At 36.0% G+C, this 21,908-nt stretch overlaps 1 protein-coding gene across 6 annotated transcripts in view; it reads right to left on the bottom strand.

The window, feature by feature from the left end:
- Nucleotides 1–21,908, bottom strand: part of ARHGEF10 (Rho guanine nucleotide exchange factor 10) — a 222,008-nt gene that overhangs the window by 108,629 nt on the left and 91,471 nt on the right. For 5 of the 6 annotated variants that reach the window (XM_072634362.1, XM_072634367.1, XM_072634363.1 and 2 more), the window contains 7 exons: nt 20,033–20,142; nt 14,869–14,946; nt 14,521–14,700; nt 11,144–11,260; nt 8,356–8,448; nt 3,397–3,567; nt 549–694 (listed from right to left, as the gene is read on the bottom strand). In XM_072634362.1, coding sequence (XP_072490463.1) covers nt 549–694; nt 3,397–3,567; nt 8,356–8,448; nt 11,144–11,260; nt 14,521–14,700; nt 14,869–14,946; nt 20,033–20,142 — 895 coding nt within the window. The remainder of the gene's footprint in view (nt 1–548; nt 695–3,396; nt 3,568–8,355; nt 8,449–11,143; nt 11,261–14,520; nt 14,701–14,868; nt 14,947–20,032; nt 20,143–21,908) is intronic. The other variant, XM_072634365.1, reaches the window with a different exon arrangement.

The following is a 21,908-nucleotide window of genomic DNA, read 5'->3' as shown; positions in this document are numbered from 1 at the left end:
AGATAAGTTAGATGGATCACAGTGTTTTGCAAAGAATATGAGAGTCAGAATGGAATGAACAGAACATTGGATATGAGTCAGGGAAGCAGGGTTCTAGTCCTGGCTCTTTCACTTAGTAGCTGTGACACTGGAGATATAACTTCTTCTCTGTGTGCCTCAGTTTCCTCATTTGTAGAATGTAAAGGTTAGATTTGGTGATCTCTAAGCATCCCCTTCCAAATCTAATATTCTCTATCTAAAGGGAGAGAATGATTAAAAATTGACCAGTTAAGCAAAAAGAAGAACATGACTCAGCACATAGGGAGCTGGCCTTAGAGTCAAGATGACCTGGGTTCACATCTTACTTCTGCTACATCCCCACTGTGTAGGCTTCAGTAACTTAACCCATAATGCTCTAGGCAGGTTGCGGAGAAGATGCTGACCTCAATTAGTAAAGGAAGTTTCCTCAGCCTTTTATCACTGAAATTCAACTGTCCTCCAAATTATGCAAACAATATATGACAAAATAATTTCAAATAGTCAATGTGATCACTCAAACTGATACTCACCGGGCACTTACAGTAGCACACATTAACACATCATTCAACATGAAGAGTCGACGTTCTTTGGTTTTGACAATCTCTCCCTTGTCATTGTAAACAGTTTCTACCATGTCATCTGAACGAATGAGGTATCTATTGCCACTGCTGAGAAGCTAAAATTTCAGAATATTCAAAAAAAAGCCATCATAATAATTCATTACAATTAACCATTTAATGGCAAAAACGCATACAAACATCATGGCAGATCGTATTTGTTCATATTTAATGTTGCTTTGTAGTATAACCTTCTCAAAAGATTTAAAGAAAAGCCACATTGGCCCAGTTGCTCACAAATCCCTATGCCACAATGTCCTACACATTTATTTGCAACTGGGCAAGGGAAAGTATTAAAAGAAGTTATTCATTACCAAAAGAGGTATTTTCATAGCCAGGCATATAGAAGCTTTCCTTTAAAAGCAAATTTCTAAATTGACAGAAGCTTGAGAAAAGGAATAATTCATTTATTTTTACCTACCACTTAGCCTAACACTTCTATTTAAACTAATTCACCAAATAAATACTCCATCCATTACAAATTTCCAAATCCTTGTTTACACTGTTGCTTTATGAAACATATTGCTTCCAAAATTTTTAAATTGTTGTTCAGGATTTGCTCATTTTGTCTATACTGACGGATGTTTGCACATCAGTGAAATTATGTGGGAATCACCTATGTCATCTACAGAGTAAAAGGACTTTCCTTCTTAATCTCTTACATTCAGATTTAAAATGGAAACACAATCCATAGATTCATAGGAATATAGACTGAGACCTAGAAGAGACTTTGGGGTCTACGATTTTATAGATGAGGAAACTGAGGCCTAGGGAGGTTAAGTGACTTTCCTATCACTAAAGCTCTAGCTAAGTGTTATAATGAGGATCTAAACCTAGATTGCCTGCCTCTAAAACCAATTTTCCACCATACTACATATTGTGCCATTCTCAAAGTACTTCAGTACAAAGTAGCCCTTCCTCTATTTATTTGATGGTAAACATATCAGTATAAAACATTTTCTTGCAACCACTTTTACCGTTGCTTCCCCAGTTCTAATAATTAACAAAATGGAAAAAAACACTAGATAAGCAATTTAATTTAGCACAACCAAATTGGCTTTCACAGTCTATTTAGAATTTGAGGCTACAAAAGTAGTTGATTATTCAGCAATGATTCTTCCAGTAACTAAAATTGTTAGATATTTGTGGGGTAAAGCAGATGAGTATTAATTATGAGTTGATCACTTGAAGAAGGTTCTGAAGTTTAAGGCTATTTAACTTTTTGGATTGGGAGAGGAAAGTCTTAAGAAACATTAGCAAACAGAAGTCTGTTTGGATTTCTAGTGGGCTAGCAGCTTCCCACACACACAAAGGCAGTTCATGATATTTTTTTTTAGCGGAACAGACAGTTATTTCTACATGACCATAGACAAGTCACAACCTCCCTGAGCCTCAGATTTCTCATTTATAAAGAGTTGTACTAAATAATCTCTAAACTTCTTTGCATCTCTAATTCTTATGATTTTAAGAATTGAGCAAGACCTATTTTTTTCAGACTCAATTTTCTTTTCTGTAAAATGATTAGGTTGGAGTAGAAATTCTCTAAGGAATTTTCAAGTTCCAAAATTCGAATAATTCCTTACATCCCAAGTGTGCCACTTGCTACCTCTGATGAGTGAGTGAGACTTTACTTCTTTGGGTCTCAGTTTCTTCCTCTCTTAAAAAAGGGGAAGGAAGTAGATCTAGATGATTTCAAAGATTCTTTCCAGTTCTAAACCTATGATCCCATATTGTCTAGGCAAAAATACTAAAATATAAGTACTTTGATCCCACTTAAAAAACAACCAGACCATAGAATTTAGAACTTGAAGAGACCTGAAAGATCATCCACTCTCAAGTGATAGTGAGGAATAATGAAGACCAGAGAGGTCTTCATTATGATTTGTGTCAAATCACACAAGGATTTGAACCTAGGTCCTTTGGTTCCACATTTTCATTCTATCACTGTCTAGACATGGCCTTGGAAATAACAAGACTGTCACAAAGAAAAGCAATAGTTATTATGCCATTAGGTATTTTTAGTTCTTTGTTTTGCATGTCTACACAGGTACTCAGCCCACTGCTGCAAACAGAAAAGTTCTCTGGCATTTGCCACTTATGTGCAAGTATTAAATGATAAGTGTCTGAGAACAATTTCAAGAATGCTATATTATTTTTTCTTTATATAGTATGTAGATACTGACAAACATCGTGATAAAATCCATAGAAAATTAGAGAATAATGATGATCTGTAAAAAACAAAAGAATCTCAGTCTGGCATGACATAATGTAAAATATGTGCTCTTTTTTTTTTAAGACAGTACAAAGAACTATAGGGCAAGAAAGAACTCATATACCTAGGATAAAGACAAAATGCCTCCTTTTAAAAAATCCTTATCATTTTCAATAATTCAAAAGAAAGAAACTATGCAAGTTGGCAGGTGTCCATTGACCAGGTAGGTCCTACAGGAAGTTAGCCAAATACTCAAGAAAATTAGATTACTTGTAAGTATGAGTTTTTTTTTCTTTAAAAGCTTCTAAATTTAGTGACTGCTGCCAAAAAACTAAAGTACATCACTCTCAGAAATCTGGGAAGTATGACAAAAGTCAGTTTAAAAAAATAGCAAGTGCTTTGGACTGTTATTTCAAACTGTATTTTGAAAGAGAAAAGAATATGATGACTTTTAAAATATTAGTAAAAACTTTCTAAGAAAGTTAAAGTACATTTGTAGATAAAGAGAAAGCGGAAGTTTTAGGATATAGATAAAAAAAATTGTTCAACCTTGTTCAGATATCTTTCATTTATGGCTTTTGCTATCTGCTTGATTTCACATCGCTGATCTGCATCTCTTTTCCTTTCATTGAGTTTCTCTGCTAGCGTTTCAAGCTCTGTAAGCGCCATCTGCAGGGGTAGCCTGTCAGGGTGTCCTTTTGTGGTGTTCTTTAGCATGTCCTTTTGGGGGAAAAAATGATAAAGCTAAGAGCAAAAGGTATGATGGCTCCTGACAAAAAAAGAGAAGTAGACTGCTATCCTCCAGAACCTTCTCATCCCCCACAACTGAGTTATCCATGACTCCTGGGAAAGAAGGAAATGACATTAATTGCTTCTAGTGAAAAATAAATCAAGCACCTTGGGAACAAGAACGGCTTCCAGTGAATCACCATTTGGCTGAACATGCAAGCAGCCTTTTTGGAAAAGAAACAATAACCCATGCAATGGAATCATTAATAGAAAAAATAGCTAGTCCTTTATAATAAAATAAATACTGATTCTTTGCCTAAAACCATCCCCTGAAAGCTCATTGTGGGACAGAAGTGAGCATGGGTTCTCAAAGGCACGCCAGAGGAGCAAGAGGTCTGGCAGGTCCTACCAAACTGAAAAGGCTGCTAATACAAGCCCAGCAATGAACTTTATGCAATGAATAAGAAGTTCTAAAAATACTAGATGGCATTATGCAATCTTTGAAACAAGTTCCTTTCTGAAGTTTTGCTCACCAGAATATTGTTTATAAAACCCTAACACTAACTTTTTCTCTACTGAGACCATGTTAAAATTAGTGGCCTGCCTTCTTTCTACCAGCAAATGTAATTCTGTCCTATTCCTGTATGTGGGTGGCATATCTGGGGACTCATGAATAGAGCTACAACCTTTGTATTATGACTCACAAACACTTTTATACTTTACACACTCCTCCATGAAACAACTGTGTTCTATTTCAAATGACTGATTTTTTAAAAATATGCCAGTTACTCTATGTAGGATTATGCTGTGTATTCTGTAATGCTTAATATCAATTTAATATGACAGGCAAGAGACATATACAAGGATACATATAATAATTCAATATTTTTCTAACCTGATCTCTGCTCTTCTCCAAAATGAAGCCTCACTCCTACCACTATAGTCTCCTCAATATCACCTGAACATGATAAGCTTATTCCTAACTCCATCTAAAATAATCTGTGAAAATCATAAATATTAAGTTTCTTCTATTCACAGTGCTAGGCACTATGCTGGGAGGAGGAAATGCAAATACAACAGAGGAATAATAAACACCTTCACACTAAAAAAGACACAAAGTTTACATTTTATTGAGGGAATAAAACATGTTCAGAGGTCAATAACTACAGTGTTATCTATAAGAGAAATAAGAAGTGATTTCAGGAGGCAGGGTGCTCATTTAACAACCTTATGTACCAGACGTTGTACAAATATTATCTCATTTGAGCCTCACAGCAACCTTTAGAGGAATGTGCTATTATTATCCCCATTTTACAGATAAAGAAACTGAGGCAAACAGAGGTTAAGTGACTTGTCCAGGGTCACAAAGGTAGTGCCGGAGGCTGGATTTGACCTCAAGTCCTCCTGACTCCAGACCCAGCACTCTATCCACTATGATAAAAAGCTATCAGCTCAGTTTCTTAACCCGAAATCTATAGATAGTACCCCCTTCCAGATACATTTTTGGGGGAGGGGGTCTGAAAACCTTGGTTGAGAAAAAATTACACCTTTATTTTCACTAACTTCTCCTTCAGTTATGAATGTAGGCAACAAATGCTATTCTAAGCAGGACTCCATAAGTTTCAGCAGACAAAGGGGTCAATGACAAAGAAAAGATTAAAAACTCCTGCTTTGAGATTTACAAAACATTTTAATAAAGTGGGGTCCAGAAATGTAAAGTATCTTTTCAGGCTCATATAGGTAGTATCAGAGTTTGAATCTGAATGCAAATCTCTCCTAGACTTCCAATTCACCACTTTTTGTGTTACACAGTTACTTGGCTCTTTAAGGGGGCTGGGACAGGGAAGGGATGTGGGGAAAGCAGCATTTGACAGAGATAGAGTGATAGAGAGATAGATATAGATAGAAAAACAGATAGACATAGATATAGTCTGTCTTTATAGGAGTGGAAAAGAACTTTAGTTTTACCTGATGTTGTACATTTCCTTCTTTTGATAAGTAGTTTTTCCTGAGTTCTTAAATAAGTAAAATTTTCACATAAACTGAGATGAAAGACAAAACAATAGACTGGTCATAGTGACTCAGTGAAAAAAAAAGAGCCCTGGATTTGGAATTGGGGGCCATCTGAAAAAAAATGGAAATAAACCAGATGGCTTTTGAGGTCTCTTTCTGCCCTAAATCTATGATCCTAGGAACAGTTTAAAAGTAGTCATCAAAGGAGACTTCTTGGTATATCAAATTTCTGTGATACAAGTTTGATATCCAAGACATACAAACAATTTATAAACATGTAATATATACATCATATATATTTATATGTGCAAATATATGACTAATAGTCATTTTTGAAGAGATACATGGTCAAAGGAAATTAACAAATAATTCTCAAAAGCATTGCAAAGTGTTAATACTTTGTTGTTAACAGAACACTTCAGATTACTAATAATGAGAGAAATACTAACAACTCTGAGGTTTCACTTCAAACCTTGCAAATTGGCAAAGATGACAAAAAAATTGTAATAGTCAATATTGGACTGTTTGTGGGATGATAGGCATTCTAAGGCATTATTGATGGATCTATGAAATGTTATAGACATTCTGGAAAGCAATTTGGAATTATTCAAATAAAGTGACTAACATGTCCATGTTCTTTGACCCAGAGACTCCATTGCTAGGCTTAGACTCTGAAGGGAGTAACTGGTGAAAAACAAAGTCAAAACATATACCAAAATATTCATAGCAGCATTTTATGTGATTGCAAAGAATTGGATGAAAAGTAGATGCCCATTGACTGGGGAATAGCTGGACAAATTGGGACTAGCTGGACAAGAATGTAATGGAATATTACTGTACTATAAGAAATGATGAATGTAATGGATCCAGAGAAGCATGGAAAGATCTATATGAACTGATGTAGAGTGAAATAAGCAGACCCAAGAAAACAATAGAAAACACTGACTGCAACAATGTAAATGGAAAGAAGAGCCACACACCAAAAGATCAAAAGTGAATGTAGCAAAAGTATTAAATTGCTCAAGATTCAAATGAAGAGATATAAGAAGACAGCCCCAACCTACCCCTTCATGGAGGTGGGAGGTCCACAGGTGTTATACATTACATGTTTTTGAACTTTTTTAATATGTCGATCTGCTATAATGATTTTTTCCTTATCTTTTCTTTAAAAAAAAAATTATTTGTTTTATAGGATGATTCTCTGGGAAAGGTATAGATAAACTATGGAGATGTAAAAACCAAAAGTCATCAGTAAAACTTGAAAAAAAAGAAGACTTTTCAACAGTGTTTCCCAAATAACAATTTAGGCCTAAGGCTGAGTCAACTAATTAATGTCTAATCAATTTTAATAAGCAGAAAACCTACCCGATGTCCATTTGGTTTAATTAAAATGAACAGCTGATTGAATCTGAAGAGTAATAACAAAAGATATATTAGGACATAGCATAAATCTAAACCACCAGGGTGGAAAACCATCAGGGATAATGTTCAATAAGCATGCCCATTTGTTTTAAAAAGGTAAATTGTCTCCTCTCAATTCTGTCTTATGGCCTTTTGAGGTGATTCAGAGGGGCTTATGTGCTACAGACGTGTATATTATAAACCTTCTGTTGCCCTTCTACAGAAAGCAAAACGCACAATTCATTAACCCTAAGTTTAAAGAAATGTTTTGCTAATGAAATGCCTAAAATTTCTCATCAGTTTGTAGATAATTTGATCTCAACAGAAGTTCTCAGTTTAAATATTAATTATTCCCTCTCTTTCTTATACCTCCAATCTTCCCTTATTCTTTCTCTACTATTTACACAGATGCTTAGATTTTTCCCTTACCTAGTGTTCAAAGAAGATTCTCTAAAATCTGCCACCTCATTAATGCCTGTCCTGTGTCTGTTTCTCTCTGTCTCTGTTGGTCTCTCTGTCTTTCTAGTCAACTTCCCATCTTTCCTCTCCCTTACCAAAATTTTGACAAAGTTGTCTGTGTTCACCAAACTCATTTCCTCACCACTTTCTTATTTCCTAACTCCTTTCAAGCTGGCTTCAGTCCCTCCCACTCACAATGGAAAAATCTTCTGAAAGTGCAGTAACAGACTCTTTCACCAATCTGATGATTTTTCCTTAGTCCTCATCGTCCTTGGCCTGGTGACAGCATTTGACACTTTTCATCAATTTCTCCTTCGGTTTCCATGAGACTTCATTCTCCTGATTTTTCTGCTTCATTTGACACTGATGACCACGTTCTTTTCTCTTTCGGTTTTTAGGACTTTGTTCTCTCCTGTTCTCTTCCTACTCGTGCAATACCAGTGCCATATTAATCTTCCTTAAACACAGGTCCAATCACCTCAAGTTAACAAGCACTTAAGTGTCAGCTATGCGTTAGGCACTATGCTAAGCCCCAGGGATACAAAGAAAGGCAAAAATAGTACCTGGCCTCAAGAAGCTTAAAATCTAAACAAGGAAGACAATGTGCAAATAACTCTGTACAATTAAAACATATACAGTTTAAATTGGAGGAAGAAAATCCCAGAGGAAAGACACTAGCATTAATGGAAACCGCAAAGGATCCCTATCATGTACTGAAAAAATTCCAGTCTTTGCAGCCTAGTATTCAACATTATTCACAATTTAATAAGAACATCAGCCTGCCTATCTATAGGGATTAGAGACAAGAGCTCCTTATTTTGTAAAGATTAAGACATTTAAATGCTATATTATGGGAAAATGGAATAACTGGACTAACCAACCAAACTCCTATCATGCCAGTTTTACCTGGAGAAGGAGAATAAACTGTGGAAAGCGTTGTATTGGCTTCATCATCAAACCATAGAGGGTAATTCGATCAGGACTTGATTCTTGGCACTGCTATAAGAAGAAGGTTAGACTGTTTATTTCCATTCTAAAACTGCTTAACATTTGATTTGAGGAAGCAATTTTCTAATCCCTAAGGCTGTCTATAGAGGACAGAAACTAAATGGTTGAGGAAGGTACTCATTGATGTTCATGGACTTGGCTGTTAGTTTTGTAATATAGTAACAGGTTCCACCGAATAGAAAAATTTCACCAACACTTATGTTACAAAACATTTTTTCTGTGTTATAGGAGAAGTTTTCACAGCAGTCAAGGGGTCATAACTCATCAGCTTCATAACATGCCTTGCCTCATGCTTAACAGACCACAACAATTCTCCAACCTGCTTTTACACAATAGGGAGCTTCCTAGGATTTCTACAGTTGTCATAAATTCATTTTAAAAATTCATTTTGCTCTTTATCAAATTTTTCAATGGGAAGGATGTGCCACTAAATGTGAACATAGAAAGTTGGGGTGTTACAGCTTCTAAAAGTCACAGAACCGCTGAGCCAGGCCTAGGGCCAGAAGAACTAGATTTGAGTTCAAGCTCTGCCACTTACTAGCTGTATGACTCCAGGCAAGTCCTTTAACCTCTCAGAGTTCATCTGTAAAATGAAACAAATGATCCTACAGGGATACTGTGAAGGAGTACTTTGCAAACTTTGAAGTGTCCTAGAAATGAGTTATTTTAATTGTTATTTAAACTGTATTATTAAATTAAACTCAACAAACACTTTTAAAGTACTTCACAAATCATTCCTTTAAGAGGATCATAGATTTAAAGTGGAAATGACTTTGGAAATGTAGTTCAATCCACTCATTTCCATGATCATATGGGTAGTTGAGTAGCAAAGCTAAGATCAAATTCAAGGTCTATTCATTCCAAACCCAGTGTTCTTTCCCCTATACTACATTGCTAGTGATGGTTTAAAAAAAAAGGCATTTTGGCCTAAATAAGGCAAGTATGCTTTTGAGTAGATCTACTCAATGCAAAAAAATGCTAAAACTAGAAACAGAAGACTTGGGTTCAAATACAAGCCTCTGTCACTTATTGAACTGATAATTCATTTATGAAATTATTAAATAAAGGGAGATATATCTCATTCTTTGGGTACTCACTGGAAAAGACCACAATTGGGAGAGGGAAATGGAGCAGCAGTCACACTTTAATTAAACACTGAGGGTATATATGGGGGACAAAAAGCCCATAAAGGCAGAGACAAGTGGCGAAAAGTGAAAAGGGATAAAGGGGCAGACGATGTGGAAACGGGATAGAGTGATGAAGGCAGGCAGTGTGAGGAAGAGGATAGGGAAGGGGAGAGGCAGAATGTGTCATTCAAGTGACCATGAATTAGAATTGGGAGTACACCATATGGACCTGAAGGAGATGGAAAAGTGCTGTGGGGACAGGAGTTGGAAGTCTCATTTTTATAGGATTTCTTTTGGAAACAGACCATCTTCCTTCTGTACCACACAACTAGTCTTAGATGGTATATGAATCCAGGACTTTCTGACTCCAAGTCCAGCACTCTATGCACTACCTTCCCAACCCCAGTGCAAATTAGGTTGATGTCAAGCTTCTATAGATGGCTAACATAGTATCTGAAGAGGAAATTTAATTTGATCCAAACATGCGGCAAGCTTTCATATCCTATTTTTATCATACTACTTGATATGCATTTTAGGCCTAGGGGAAAAACACTGCCAGCTCATTAAATAGCATGTGTCAATATTCATTTAGGCCTTTATGAGGGGGAGGGGGCGAGAAGTTCTTTATGACTTCAAAGACAGGTAGCCACAAAGTAGGGTCCTCAGTTATGCCTCCCCTGGTAATAGCTCAGTATACTCAGGGGATTTGGTTTTTCAGTCCTTTGTTTTTAGACCTGATCCCAAAAGAGGCTATTCTGACAAATCAGAACATGCTCTTTGTTATTCCTGTCAGGCTTCAGAAGAGCAAGAAAAAGAAACCTTTCTTTTTAAATGTCAATGTATCTAATTCAATTTTTTTACTTCTTTACTTTTATATCATAGTTAACATTTATTTGGCACTTTAAGGTTTGCAAAGCATTTTATACATAGTGTTGTTTTATTCTCACAACAATTCTGGAAGGTGGGTGCTATTATTATCCCTATTTTATAGATGAGGAAATTGAAGCTGACAGTTTAATTGACTTGCCCAGAGTCACACGATTATTACGTGTCTGAAGTCACATTTGAACTCAGGTATAGTGCTCTATCCTCTATACCACCCAGCTATATGACCATAAAAAGACTGGTTTTTTAATGCTGTTTTTCTGATTCTAGATTTCACTGGGGAACTACTTGCGAGCAAATTTCTTATGCAAATGCAGATTGGCAATTTTGTGACAATTTACAGTCTGAGAGAATTATCTAGGGCACTCAGAGATTTGGCTAGGGCCACACAGCCAATAAACTTCAAAATTATATTATAATAATATTGATTTTCAATCATCTTAAAGTGCTTTTTTAAAACATCTCAAATTCTAGAATCATTTCAAAATCTCTAGGTCATTGCTAGTATCTATATATGGCAAGTATTATTCTATACACGAAGGCTGGAAATAGAGATCATATACACAGAATTCGGGTATCTCTCTTAGATATGGATACTTTTAGCCATTTTGATTTTAAATGGAGAGTGGTGAAATAAAATATGAAATCAATATAATATGAAAAAAAATACTTACCTTCAAAAAATCCAGAAAAGCTGGTTTGGTAGCACATGTTTTCTTGAGAATTCCCACAGCTGTACTAAAATTATTCACATATTCGCTGTAAGCATCCAGAACCATGGATTTGGAAAACTAGAATATGAGTAAAGAGCAAAGAGCAAAGTATTTAAATTTCAGCTTAGTATGAAAGTCTACATTTCATGAGTATTCTTTAAATTTCTACAATGTTAAAAAAAAAAGTCTTCCTAGCTCTTGTTGGTTATAATGAACTCCTCATTGGTTGTCCTAAGACTTGCTGAATTTGGAATTATACTAAAAAGTCAATAGCTCTACATAGTCTTTGATTTAGTGATACCACTATGAGGTGTGGATTACAAAAGGATCAAAGACAGAAGAAAAGAACCCACTCATGACAGAACATCTAAAGCTTTACTTTGTGTCAGAGCAAAAAAGCAGAAGAAAGGTGTGAATTCCATCAGCTGGGGAATAACTGACCAAATTATAGCGACCAGAGCATATTATCACTGAAAATAACGAATGTGAAAAATTCAGAGAATCTTGAGGAAACATATGAACTGATACAAAGTGAAGTAAGCAAACCAAGGATAACAATTTATACATGATCTGTAATGATGTAAAGGAAAATAACAATGGAAGACTCATCTAGGGCTGGGGAACTTGCAGCCTTGAGGCCACATGTAGCTCTCTAGGTCCTCACATGTTTTTTTTACTATTTCAGTCAAATGGCTGCACTTCAGGACCTAGAGGGCCATATGTGGCCTAGAGGTTGCAGGTTCCCCACTCCTCCTCTAATCAGTGAAATGACCAATGAATACCACTGAGGTTTGGTGGTGAAGCATATATACTCCTGCCTCTCAGCACAGAAGTGGTAAACTCTAGGTATGGAATAAGGCATTCATTTTCAGGCATGAACTAAACATTACTCTGTTTTGTTTGATTGTACTTATTTCTAGAAGAATGTGTTCTATGTAAGAAAGGAAGAGTTTTTGGAAGTAATACTGATATAAAAATGAAATGAGCATTAAAAAGCATTAAAAACATAATTTTAAAAAATTACTTTTTCAGCATCATATAGCAGTACTGGAGTGGTGAGAGATCTGAGGCAGGAATACCAATTAGGAATCTGTAATCTAGACATGAGGTGAGGAAGACTTGAACTAAAGTGGTAGCTCTATGAGTGGAATTAGATGCAAGAGATGTTATGAAGGTAGAAACAGCAAGTGATTGGATACGTGAGGTGAGGCAAGTGAGGAGTCCAGGATAATGACAATGTAATATACTAAGACACTAGAAGGATTATGGAACCTTTAACAGAAATAAGGTTATGTTCTATAGATCTAAGTGATATAAGACTAAAGTTTGGGGGAGATACTGAGGCGAGAGATAGAAGCATCCAGGAACCATTAATTTAGAAAATATACTTAGGTCCATGAAAAATGAGGAGATTATCAAGAGCCTGAATATATAAGAAGATTAGAAAGCCCAAGAATGAACATTGAGGAATCATTTTCAATTGGTGTGATGGATGAAGATGACGAACCAGCAAAGGAAATTGAAAAAAAGCAGGAAAATTAGGAGAAGAAAAACATCGCACGCAAAAAACAAACAAAGTGAAGAGAGTATCTAGGAAGAAAGGGTGGTCAACAGTGTCAAATGCAGCAGATGAATCAAGAAGAACTAGTACTACGAAAGATCGCCAATAAATTTGGCAATTAAGAGATCATTAGTAACTTTGGAAAGAACAATTGCAGTTGAGTGACGACACAGATGGCCAGATTACAAAGGGCTGAGGAAAAAGAGAAGAGGAAGTAGAGGTTTTGAGTATAGACAACTTTTTCAGAGAGTCTGGCTGAGAAAGGGAGAGATATATAGGATGTTATCCTAAAGGAATTGTAGGGTATAATGAAGATTTTTTTTAAAGGATGCAGACAACTTGACCATATTTAGAGGGAACAGAAAAGGTACAAGGTGATAAGGAAAGGTCAACAATTTGAAAGGGAGAGGAAACTGATGACTAAAGGATGCAATCTGCTGAAGAAGAAGGGATGGAGGGGGTGCAAGTGCACATGCAATGGGATTGGCCTCGGCAAGAAGGACAACCTTTCTGTCAGACTAGGGAAAAGAAGGAGAGAGTAGAAGATGATATCAATGGAGGTTTGCAATAAAGAAAACAGGAGAAGAAGCAGCACACGTTGAATGTCCTCAGTGTTTTCTTTAAAGAGGCAAGCTAATGGAAAGAGAGAAGAGGAGAAAAGTATGGAGGCCTTAACGAGGAAACAAGTCTGGAATAATTTCTGTGGGGAGAGAAATAGAGAATCAATTAGAGAAGAATTAATAGTTTGCCTTATTTCAGTGACAACTCAGTTGAGACTGGAGTACCTACATTTGTAATGCACCACCAGTCAGCATAACTGTGAGACTTCCTCCAGATTTGTTCAGTGGTTCAAATAGGAGCAAAGGAGGGATATGGCGGGAATAATCAAGGACTGAGGTTTGGCTTAAAAAAAAGAATACATAGAGGACAAATGGTGGGGGGATGAATTAGGGAGAAGGATAAGAGAAGAGGATATTGTAGAGCTGAAATGGCTTACTATTCAATTGAGATTGGAGAGGGAAGGCAATGAAGTCAAAGCAGATATCTATTATTTATACAAAAAACACTGTGTAAATATCTTTTGACTGACCTTCATATTTCAAAGACGCAGCCTAATATGAGAATTGATTAAATTTTCACATTTTCAATACAGCCCATATTAAAAAAGAGAGAAGTAACACAATGTAGTGGATAGGGAGTCAGCTTTGGAGTCAGGAAGGCTGGGATTCAAGTTCTGCCTTTGACACACGCACACATATGAACATGAGCAAATTACTTTAACCTCTGTGTGTCCCAGATAGTCTTCTAAGTCCCAAAATGTCATAGGAATTCTCAAATAGCACTGCTCAAAGGAATTTTCACACCAGGGGCTCCTCCATAAGTCTGGAAAAAGGAAATCTCAAAATAAAGTTCAATAAACAGCATCAAGACAGTTTAAAATGATACTGATTACGAAACTTTACTCATGTATTATGGGATAATACACTAGATCACTGAAACAATTTTGTTCCTGATTTCTATTTTACTTGACAAAGCTTCTTCTTCCTCAACATTCTGAACATTTATCTATGCTTTGCTAGTGAATTTCCATTTGAGTCTGGAATAACACTATGGTCATATAAATTGTATCTGTGATGAGCTTAACATTCTCCCCTCCTGCTGTGTTCATCAAGTTAATTGTTCCCATGATCAGCAGCAAAAGTCCCATGTTCAGAAAACCAAAGGAATGCAAGGAAAGGAGGGCTAAGATTATATGGAGGCATGCTACTATATTTACCGAAGCAACAAAGACATCTCCAATCATTTCAACAGAATCCCATTCTGATACCCGACTGGCCAAAGCGATCTGGAACATAGAATGACACTGAAGGATTTCCTTAATGCGATAAAACACCATCTTCAGTTTTCTCTCGCTCAAAACCTTTGGTTCCATCTCTGAAAGTGGCTTTTCATATTGCTAGAGTTAAAAAAAAAAGATTATTTTTTTTAAGTTTTGAAAAAGACAAATCATACAAATTCCTTGATGGGCTACTGTCTATAAATAATGAAAATATATTTTTGAGAACTTGATTAATTTATTTAACTCTGGTAGTTTACAAAAAATACAACAATGACATTTAGGTACCTCCAAAATCCTTTTAAGAGCATCCACGTAGTTTTTTTCACTATCGACAACTGAACCCAAAATATATCTTCTTACAACCTGTGGAATATTTGAAAATATTATTAGAGAAAATTGCTTCACCATATGTATCATCCATGTAGCAAGATTTTAGCTTTGGGGATAGCTAACAGTATTGTTATAATACAGAAAAATGACAGGGTCCCCAAAAAGCTTTTAAATTTTTGCTTGCCAGAACACAAAGAATCAATCATTTACAATTATTGTAGAGTGAAATATGTTATAGGATCAAGACACTATTTCATACATGTGTGTGTATGTATGTATGTATGTATGTATATATACATCTGCTTCAAACATCTCACCCACCTACTTTGCTTCTTTCTCTCTCTCTCTACCTTCTAGATCAGCACCTCAGAAACCATTCCCCTTCCTCCTCTCTCCAATACCCTTACACTTCTGGAGCAGTTAGTCTACTTAGCTTTGAGTCTTAACTCAGAGGATGAGCTATCCTAATTGATGGGTGAGTGCAAATTCAGCAAACACACTATCTCTAAGCCAGCCTTAGACTGACCTCACCATTTATCCACCCATGACAACTTGTTAGAATCTTGCCACAGCACATTCGACCACTGTCTCTATGCCTCAGCTTTTAACCTTTCGGTCTAAGAACAGTAATCATAGTCTAGGGACTATCCCAGTCCCCTCATTTTATAACTGAGGAAACTGAAGCCCAGGGAAGTTAATTGACTTACCCAAGCTCACACAGTATGCATCAGAAGCAGGATGGAACTCAGATCCTCTGTACTAAAAGGATGTAACAATTGACTGCCCCATGGTCCCACTCACCATTCCTACTGCTCCCCAGATCAAAACTCCCTTCCCTCAAACCACTACCCTAAATATGTTGTCTCCTTCAATTAGAATAGAAGCTCCTTGAGGATAGGAATTGGATGACTTTCATGTTTATATCCCCAGCATTTAGCTCAGTGCTCAGCATATGTCAGCCACTTAAATAAATGCTTTTGTCATCCTAATCACTCAGCATTTCCAAACCAAAAACAAGTTATAGCAATATAAAAAAAAATTCATTCAACAAGTGTTTCCTAAGTAGTCATCATATGCATGGAACAGTGTAGAGTAGATGATTAACAAAAGAAAATCTAGGATAGATTCCATCTCACAACACAAAATAATAACAATTACAGCAACAACAATTATTCATTTTCACAAAGACCTTTCAATAATAATCCTAGGAAAAGCCCAAGGCATAATTATGTCTATTTTATAGCTGAAGTAACCAAGGGTGAGCATGTTGGACAGACCTCATCACATAAAGTGATGATGGAGCTCCTATGTATTGAAGCCAAGACAAGCTCAGCTCTCTTGATTCTGAATTTCATACTCTTTTCATTTGACCACACTGCCTTGTAAAGACTTAATTTTCCGAGAAAGAGATTAATACGTTAGAGACAAGGAAGAATAAATGAAAGAAACTTAGCATAAGTGTACAATTAGAGCATATAATAGCAAGTATTACTGGAGTTGTACACATATTGCATAATATAGTACAATTTTAGTCATAGTCAGGATATGTATTTTTTTAACTTTCCATTTTCTTTTTTTTAATTTCATCGAGTACGGTTTGCTCTCTTTATGGATATCTTCCAATCTCAGGCAAAAGCTATGTTGGATGAGTCAAATCCATTCTACATAGTTGATAATACATATTACTTTTGTAAAACCAAGGGAAATGTCCCTTCACATATAATTTTACTGTATAATTTTTTTTTATGAGCCACAAGTGGCTCACTGATTATAAATAATACAACAGAAAGACTAACATAAAGTTAAGCCCAAAATAATTTCGTGAGACTCTATCAGGCATCTCAGCTTGTGAATATTTGAGCATCCTACACTACCACCTAGTGGATAAAAAGCATATAAGCCTCAAGCTTTAAGAAAATTCCAGTTTGAAAAAAAAATCATACTTTTTAACAGTGATACACAATAATTATTTTCTTTATCATTATACAAAATATTTACCAGAAGCTTTCTTGTCTTAACTACTCAGTCTTCTAATTCATTTAAAACAGGATATGTTTGAGGGTGGGATGGGGTGGGGGAGGACTGATTTGTAACCAACATTTATAAAATCTCAGAGCTTGAAGAGACCTCAGAGATCATCTACAGATGGCCATTGTCTATCTAAACAACAGTCACCACCGTAATTTACAGGGCTGTCCAGTCTTTGTTTGAAGACCTCACAAGGTCTTCAGAAATGAGGGGTAACATTTCTACTTTTGAATGGATCTAATTATTAGAAACAGGGCAGCTAGGTTGTGCAGTGGATAGAGTTTGGGGCCTGGAGTCAGAAAAACCTGAGTATAAATCTGGTCTCAGACCATTGCTAGCTGTGTGATCCTGGGCAAGTCATTTAATCCAATTTGCCTTAGTTTCTTCATCTGTAAAATGAGAAGCTGGAGAAGGAAATGGCAAACTACTCTAGTGTCTTTGCCAAGAAAACTCTAAATGGGGTCATAGAGAGCTGGACATGACTGAACGATAACAATAATTAAGAAATTTTCCACTCTGGATCCAGGTAGAACAAGTCTTATCCTTATTCCACATGATAGTTAGTCCAATGCTTTAAAGAACCTATAATTTATATCCCATCCCCAAAATCTCTCCTCCAGTTTAAAAATATGTCCCTTCAACATGTCCTCATTCAGATCATATTTGAGGTCCTTCAGTATCCTAAGCTGTTTTCCTTGAAATATTATCCAGTTTATCAATGCCTTTTCTAAAATGGAGTTTAAAACATCTGAAATATAATCCAATTTATCAACCCCTTTGCAAAAATGTTGTTAATAAAATTGCCTAGTCCTGGTCACCACCCTGACTCTCAATACTGTACCTTCCATTAGCCTTTTTGGTTCCTATATCAGACTAAAATACATGAATGTAGCTAGCCATTCAATATACTGATATTCAACATACTGATTCTAGGAAGAATATAACATGAAATTCTTCACCATTTAACCCTATTTCCCGATTACTTCTTTTAAGATTGTCCAACATCTAACACAGTGCCTGGTACATAGAAAGTTCTTAGTAACATTTGTGGATTGACTGATTTATTTTACACTATTCTCTTAAAATTTCCCTTTGGAGTCAGGAAGAACAAGTCTAATCTGCCTTCTACACAACACACCTTCCACTAATTGAAGACAGAAATCATGTTTTCATGATTTCTAAGTGTTCTCTTCTTCCGGCTATGGCACTGCATTGAGTTCCTTCTTCAGCCTGCTCCCCTTCCTCTGGCTATGCTCCAACTCTCCAGTCTTCACTCTTCAAGATGTTTGGCTTTCCCAATAGGTCAATCTATGTCTTAATTAGGTTCACTGGATAATCCCATCCTGAAAATTCTTAGGCCTTCCACCACTTAGCTGCCACCAACCTTTCCAAACTTGTTTGATATAATCCCCTTTCCTAAAAACTCAATTCCAGTCACACTGGCTGGCCAAATGCTTCCTGTACACGAAATTTCATCTCTTTTCTCTGTACTTTTGGACAGGTCTGGAAATGTACTCTCTAGTCATCATCAAGATCTCTGACTTCCTGGAAAAACAGCTCAATTGCCTTCTCCTGTATGTGAGACCTCTCCTAACTCCCCCCCAAGTGACATTCTCTATCTCTTGAAATTACTTTGCATTTTTTATAAATAGTTTGCATTTACTTTTCCATGTACATATCTTCCCACTCAAATATTCGGTCTTTGTGACAAAGTCTGCTTTCAGTTAGTTTGTTTGCTTTTGTCTTTATATTCCTAGCACCTGACACAATACCTGGCTCCTAGAAGGCATTTAAATACATGTTGAATTGAACTAAATCCTTGTCTATCTCTTAGGCTTTAATTTAATATTAATTTAATAAAAACTAATAACAATTATTTACTGAATTAAGGTTTACAAAGTGTTTTCCATAGAAATGTCCCCCTATGAAATAGGTAGTAAATACTGATATCCCTATCCAGGCCTGATCAGAGAGATGAAGTTACTTTGCCATGGGCACATAACTAAATAAACATCAAAGCCAGTAAGTGTCTGAATCAGGTTCAAGTTTAGGGTTTTTTTTTTCCTCAACTATATTATAGACTCAGCATCCCTCCTTAGCTTCCTCTTTCATAATATTACCTGCTTCTTCAGATCTCTCTCCCTAAATCAAAAGACAATTTTTTTAGAGCTGGAACGGATGGACCATGGAGGACATGAAGTACAGCATTTAAAAGATGAGGAACTATGACCTCATAAAGATAGTTGGGGAATTCGAACCCAGGTATTCTGCCTTTAAATCCTATATTCTTTCCACTTACGTCCAAATCAGATTTTAAAGTCCTTTTAAAAGCCTGCCTATTTTTCCCTTGGCATCATACTTTTTTTATCCTTAATCTCTAACATCCCCCTTATTTTGCCATCTAATTTGACCAAATAGACATTTTGGGGAACATTTATTGCCTTTATTTTCTGTCTCCTGTATCTATAATTTTTACCACATCATCCATTTGGAAAGCAATAGAGCACAGGTGTAGAGTCAGAAAGACCTGAATTCAAATCCTGCATCAGATGCTTAATAGCTGTGTGACTCGGGACAAGTCACTAAAGCTTATTTGTGCCTCACTTTCCTCATCTGTAAAATGGGGATAATAATCACACCTAACCTCCCAAGTTTATTGTGAGGATCAAATGAATTCACACATATAAATGACTTCGCAAACCTTGAAGAGCTATATAAATGTTAGCTATTGTTATTTGTGGAATTAGTACTAGCATTCCACCTCCACATCCCCATAAAACCACTCAGTTCTTTCTACAGGAAATATAAATGGGAGTAGAAGGAACATTAGACTCAAAGTTAATAGATCTGAGTTCTAATTCTGACTGTGCCATCAATAAATTGTGTAACCTTGGAATATCATTTCCCACCCCGGAACCTCCTATTGATGCTCCTCATCTACCCCAACAAGGGCATATGCTTAACAGTGTATTTTAGGGAGAAAGAACAATAAATAATGAGCATGCTTTGACCATTGTAAGTCACACAACAAACAACGCCTCACAACATATGTGGTAATGTTCAGTTTTCTCATAATGCAGAATATACTAACTTGCTGCTGAGATAAACCTTCAGGCATTGGAGTCATAATTGCCTCTGTGTGCACACAATCAACATCAATAAATAAATTTAGTTCTTCCTCTTGAAGACAAGATCTGTGTTCTAAAAACAGAAAATGAAATACTTATTTTTAGTGGAGATATTTATAACACATTGAAACAAGCATATACACATATAATTTATTAAATTTCAATGCCTCATAGATCATATTTCAAGCAAGTAACTATTGTCCTTCACACAAAAATTGAGAGAGCATTTTGGTGATGCATAAATTTCACAAAAATTAAAACTATAGTAAAAAGTTGCTTTGGGGAGGTAGGTAGAACAGTGGACAAAGTGATGTGTCCAGAGTCAGGAAGACCTGAGTTCAAATCCAGTCTTAGACATTTATATCTATGTGGCACTGGGCAAGTCATAAGTGTCCCAGCTTACTCCTTTGTAAAAGAAAACAACTACCTCACAGGGTTGCTATGAGGATAAAATTACATAATATTTGAAAACCATCTGCTGTTTTTACATCACCCACACTCACCCAGGGTTCTTCTCATGACAAATAATTTTTTTTAAATGAAGAGAAAAAAATCAACATAACCAACATATCTCACCAAAACCAGGTCAGATTATATGCAATGTTCCATACCTGTGGATCTCCCCTCACCCTCACTCTGCAGAAGATAAAGTGGGAGATATTTTTTCCATATCTTTTAAGGCCAAGGTTATAATTTTACAATCATCATTTTCAATTGTTCTCTGTATTTACATTATTGTGGTCATTGTGTATACTTTCCTTGGTTCTGCCTACTTCACTTTGCACCAGTTCATATAAGTCTTCCCAAGTTTCTCTGTGTGCATCATGTTCATAATTCTTCTAGATTCTGTTATAGAAATACAATATATTTGGCCATTTGCCAACCAATAAGAATCTACTTGGAATAGTCTTTTTAACCTTAGGATGCAGGAGATAATCTAGAGAGCTCAATGATAAGTAGCAAGCAACAAAGCCCCAGTCGCATAATCTATAAGCTATAGCTCCCAAAATATCCACATAGGAATAAGAGATTAAAAGAAATATAACTGAGTCTAGGGGTCCCCTCTTCAAGCAGAGCTCTCATTAAGAGTTTAGAAAAGGGTAAACTGGGACATCATTCTGGAAATGAGACATCAGATCTCCCCTTAGTGGTCAAATTAGATTGTAGGGTTAACAAGGAAAGTCCTTACTAGTTACCACTCCCTATTTGCATAAATATAGAGCATTTTAAAATTCTTAGTATAGCTTTAATGTATCTTATTTTAAAGTTAAACTGTGCTAAAAATTTTGGAATACCCATGTAAATCTATGTCAACTCAGTCTTTACCAGGCCATATCAAACTCTAAACTCCTTTTCCATTATGTCTTGTAGATCTTCACATAGCTTTCTGATATGCCTGAAATACTGTCCATTTTGATCTTGATCTGCTGTTATTACAGGTCAATCTAAAGTCCATCTTTGTTTGAGGTTGCCTTTCTTCCTTCTCTAATCTCCCAAGTTGTTTTTCTTCTCTATATCTCTCAGTGTGTGTGTGTGTGTGTGTGTGTGTGTGTGTGTGTGTGTGTGTGTGTAATAGACCTCTACCTGTCTTGTAAAGCTTATGGTCCCTTCTCTAAATAATACTTTAAAATGAATAAAATAAAGTACTTAGGATTACAAAAGAAAAAGAGTTTGGAAAAGCCCAATTCCCCAAATTCTAAAGTCTTTAAGAACTCACCTAAAAGAGTATTTTGGAAATTAACACAAGTTTTGAGACATTGATACTTAAAACCAAGTCTAGGAAATCAATGAATGGTCACCTAGAAGTGAAGCATGATAGAAACTTGGAGCTAGAATATC

The sequence above is a fragment of the Notamacropus eugenii genome, chromosome 1, assembly GCF_028372415.1.
Source record: "Notamacropus eugenii isolate mMacEug1 chromosome 1, mMacEug1.pri_v2, whole genome shotgun sequence".
Taxonomy (NCBI): domain Eukaryota; kingdom Metazoa; phylum Chordata; class Mammalia; order Diprotodontia; family Macropodidae; genus Notamacropus; species Notamacropus eugenii.
This window is presented reverse-complemented; position numbering and strand designations above follow the sequence as displayed.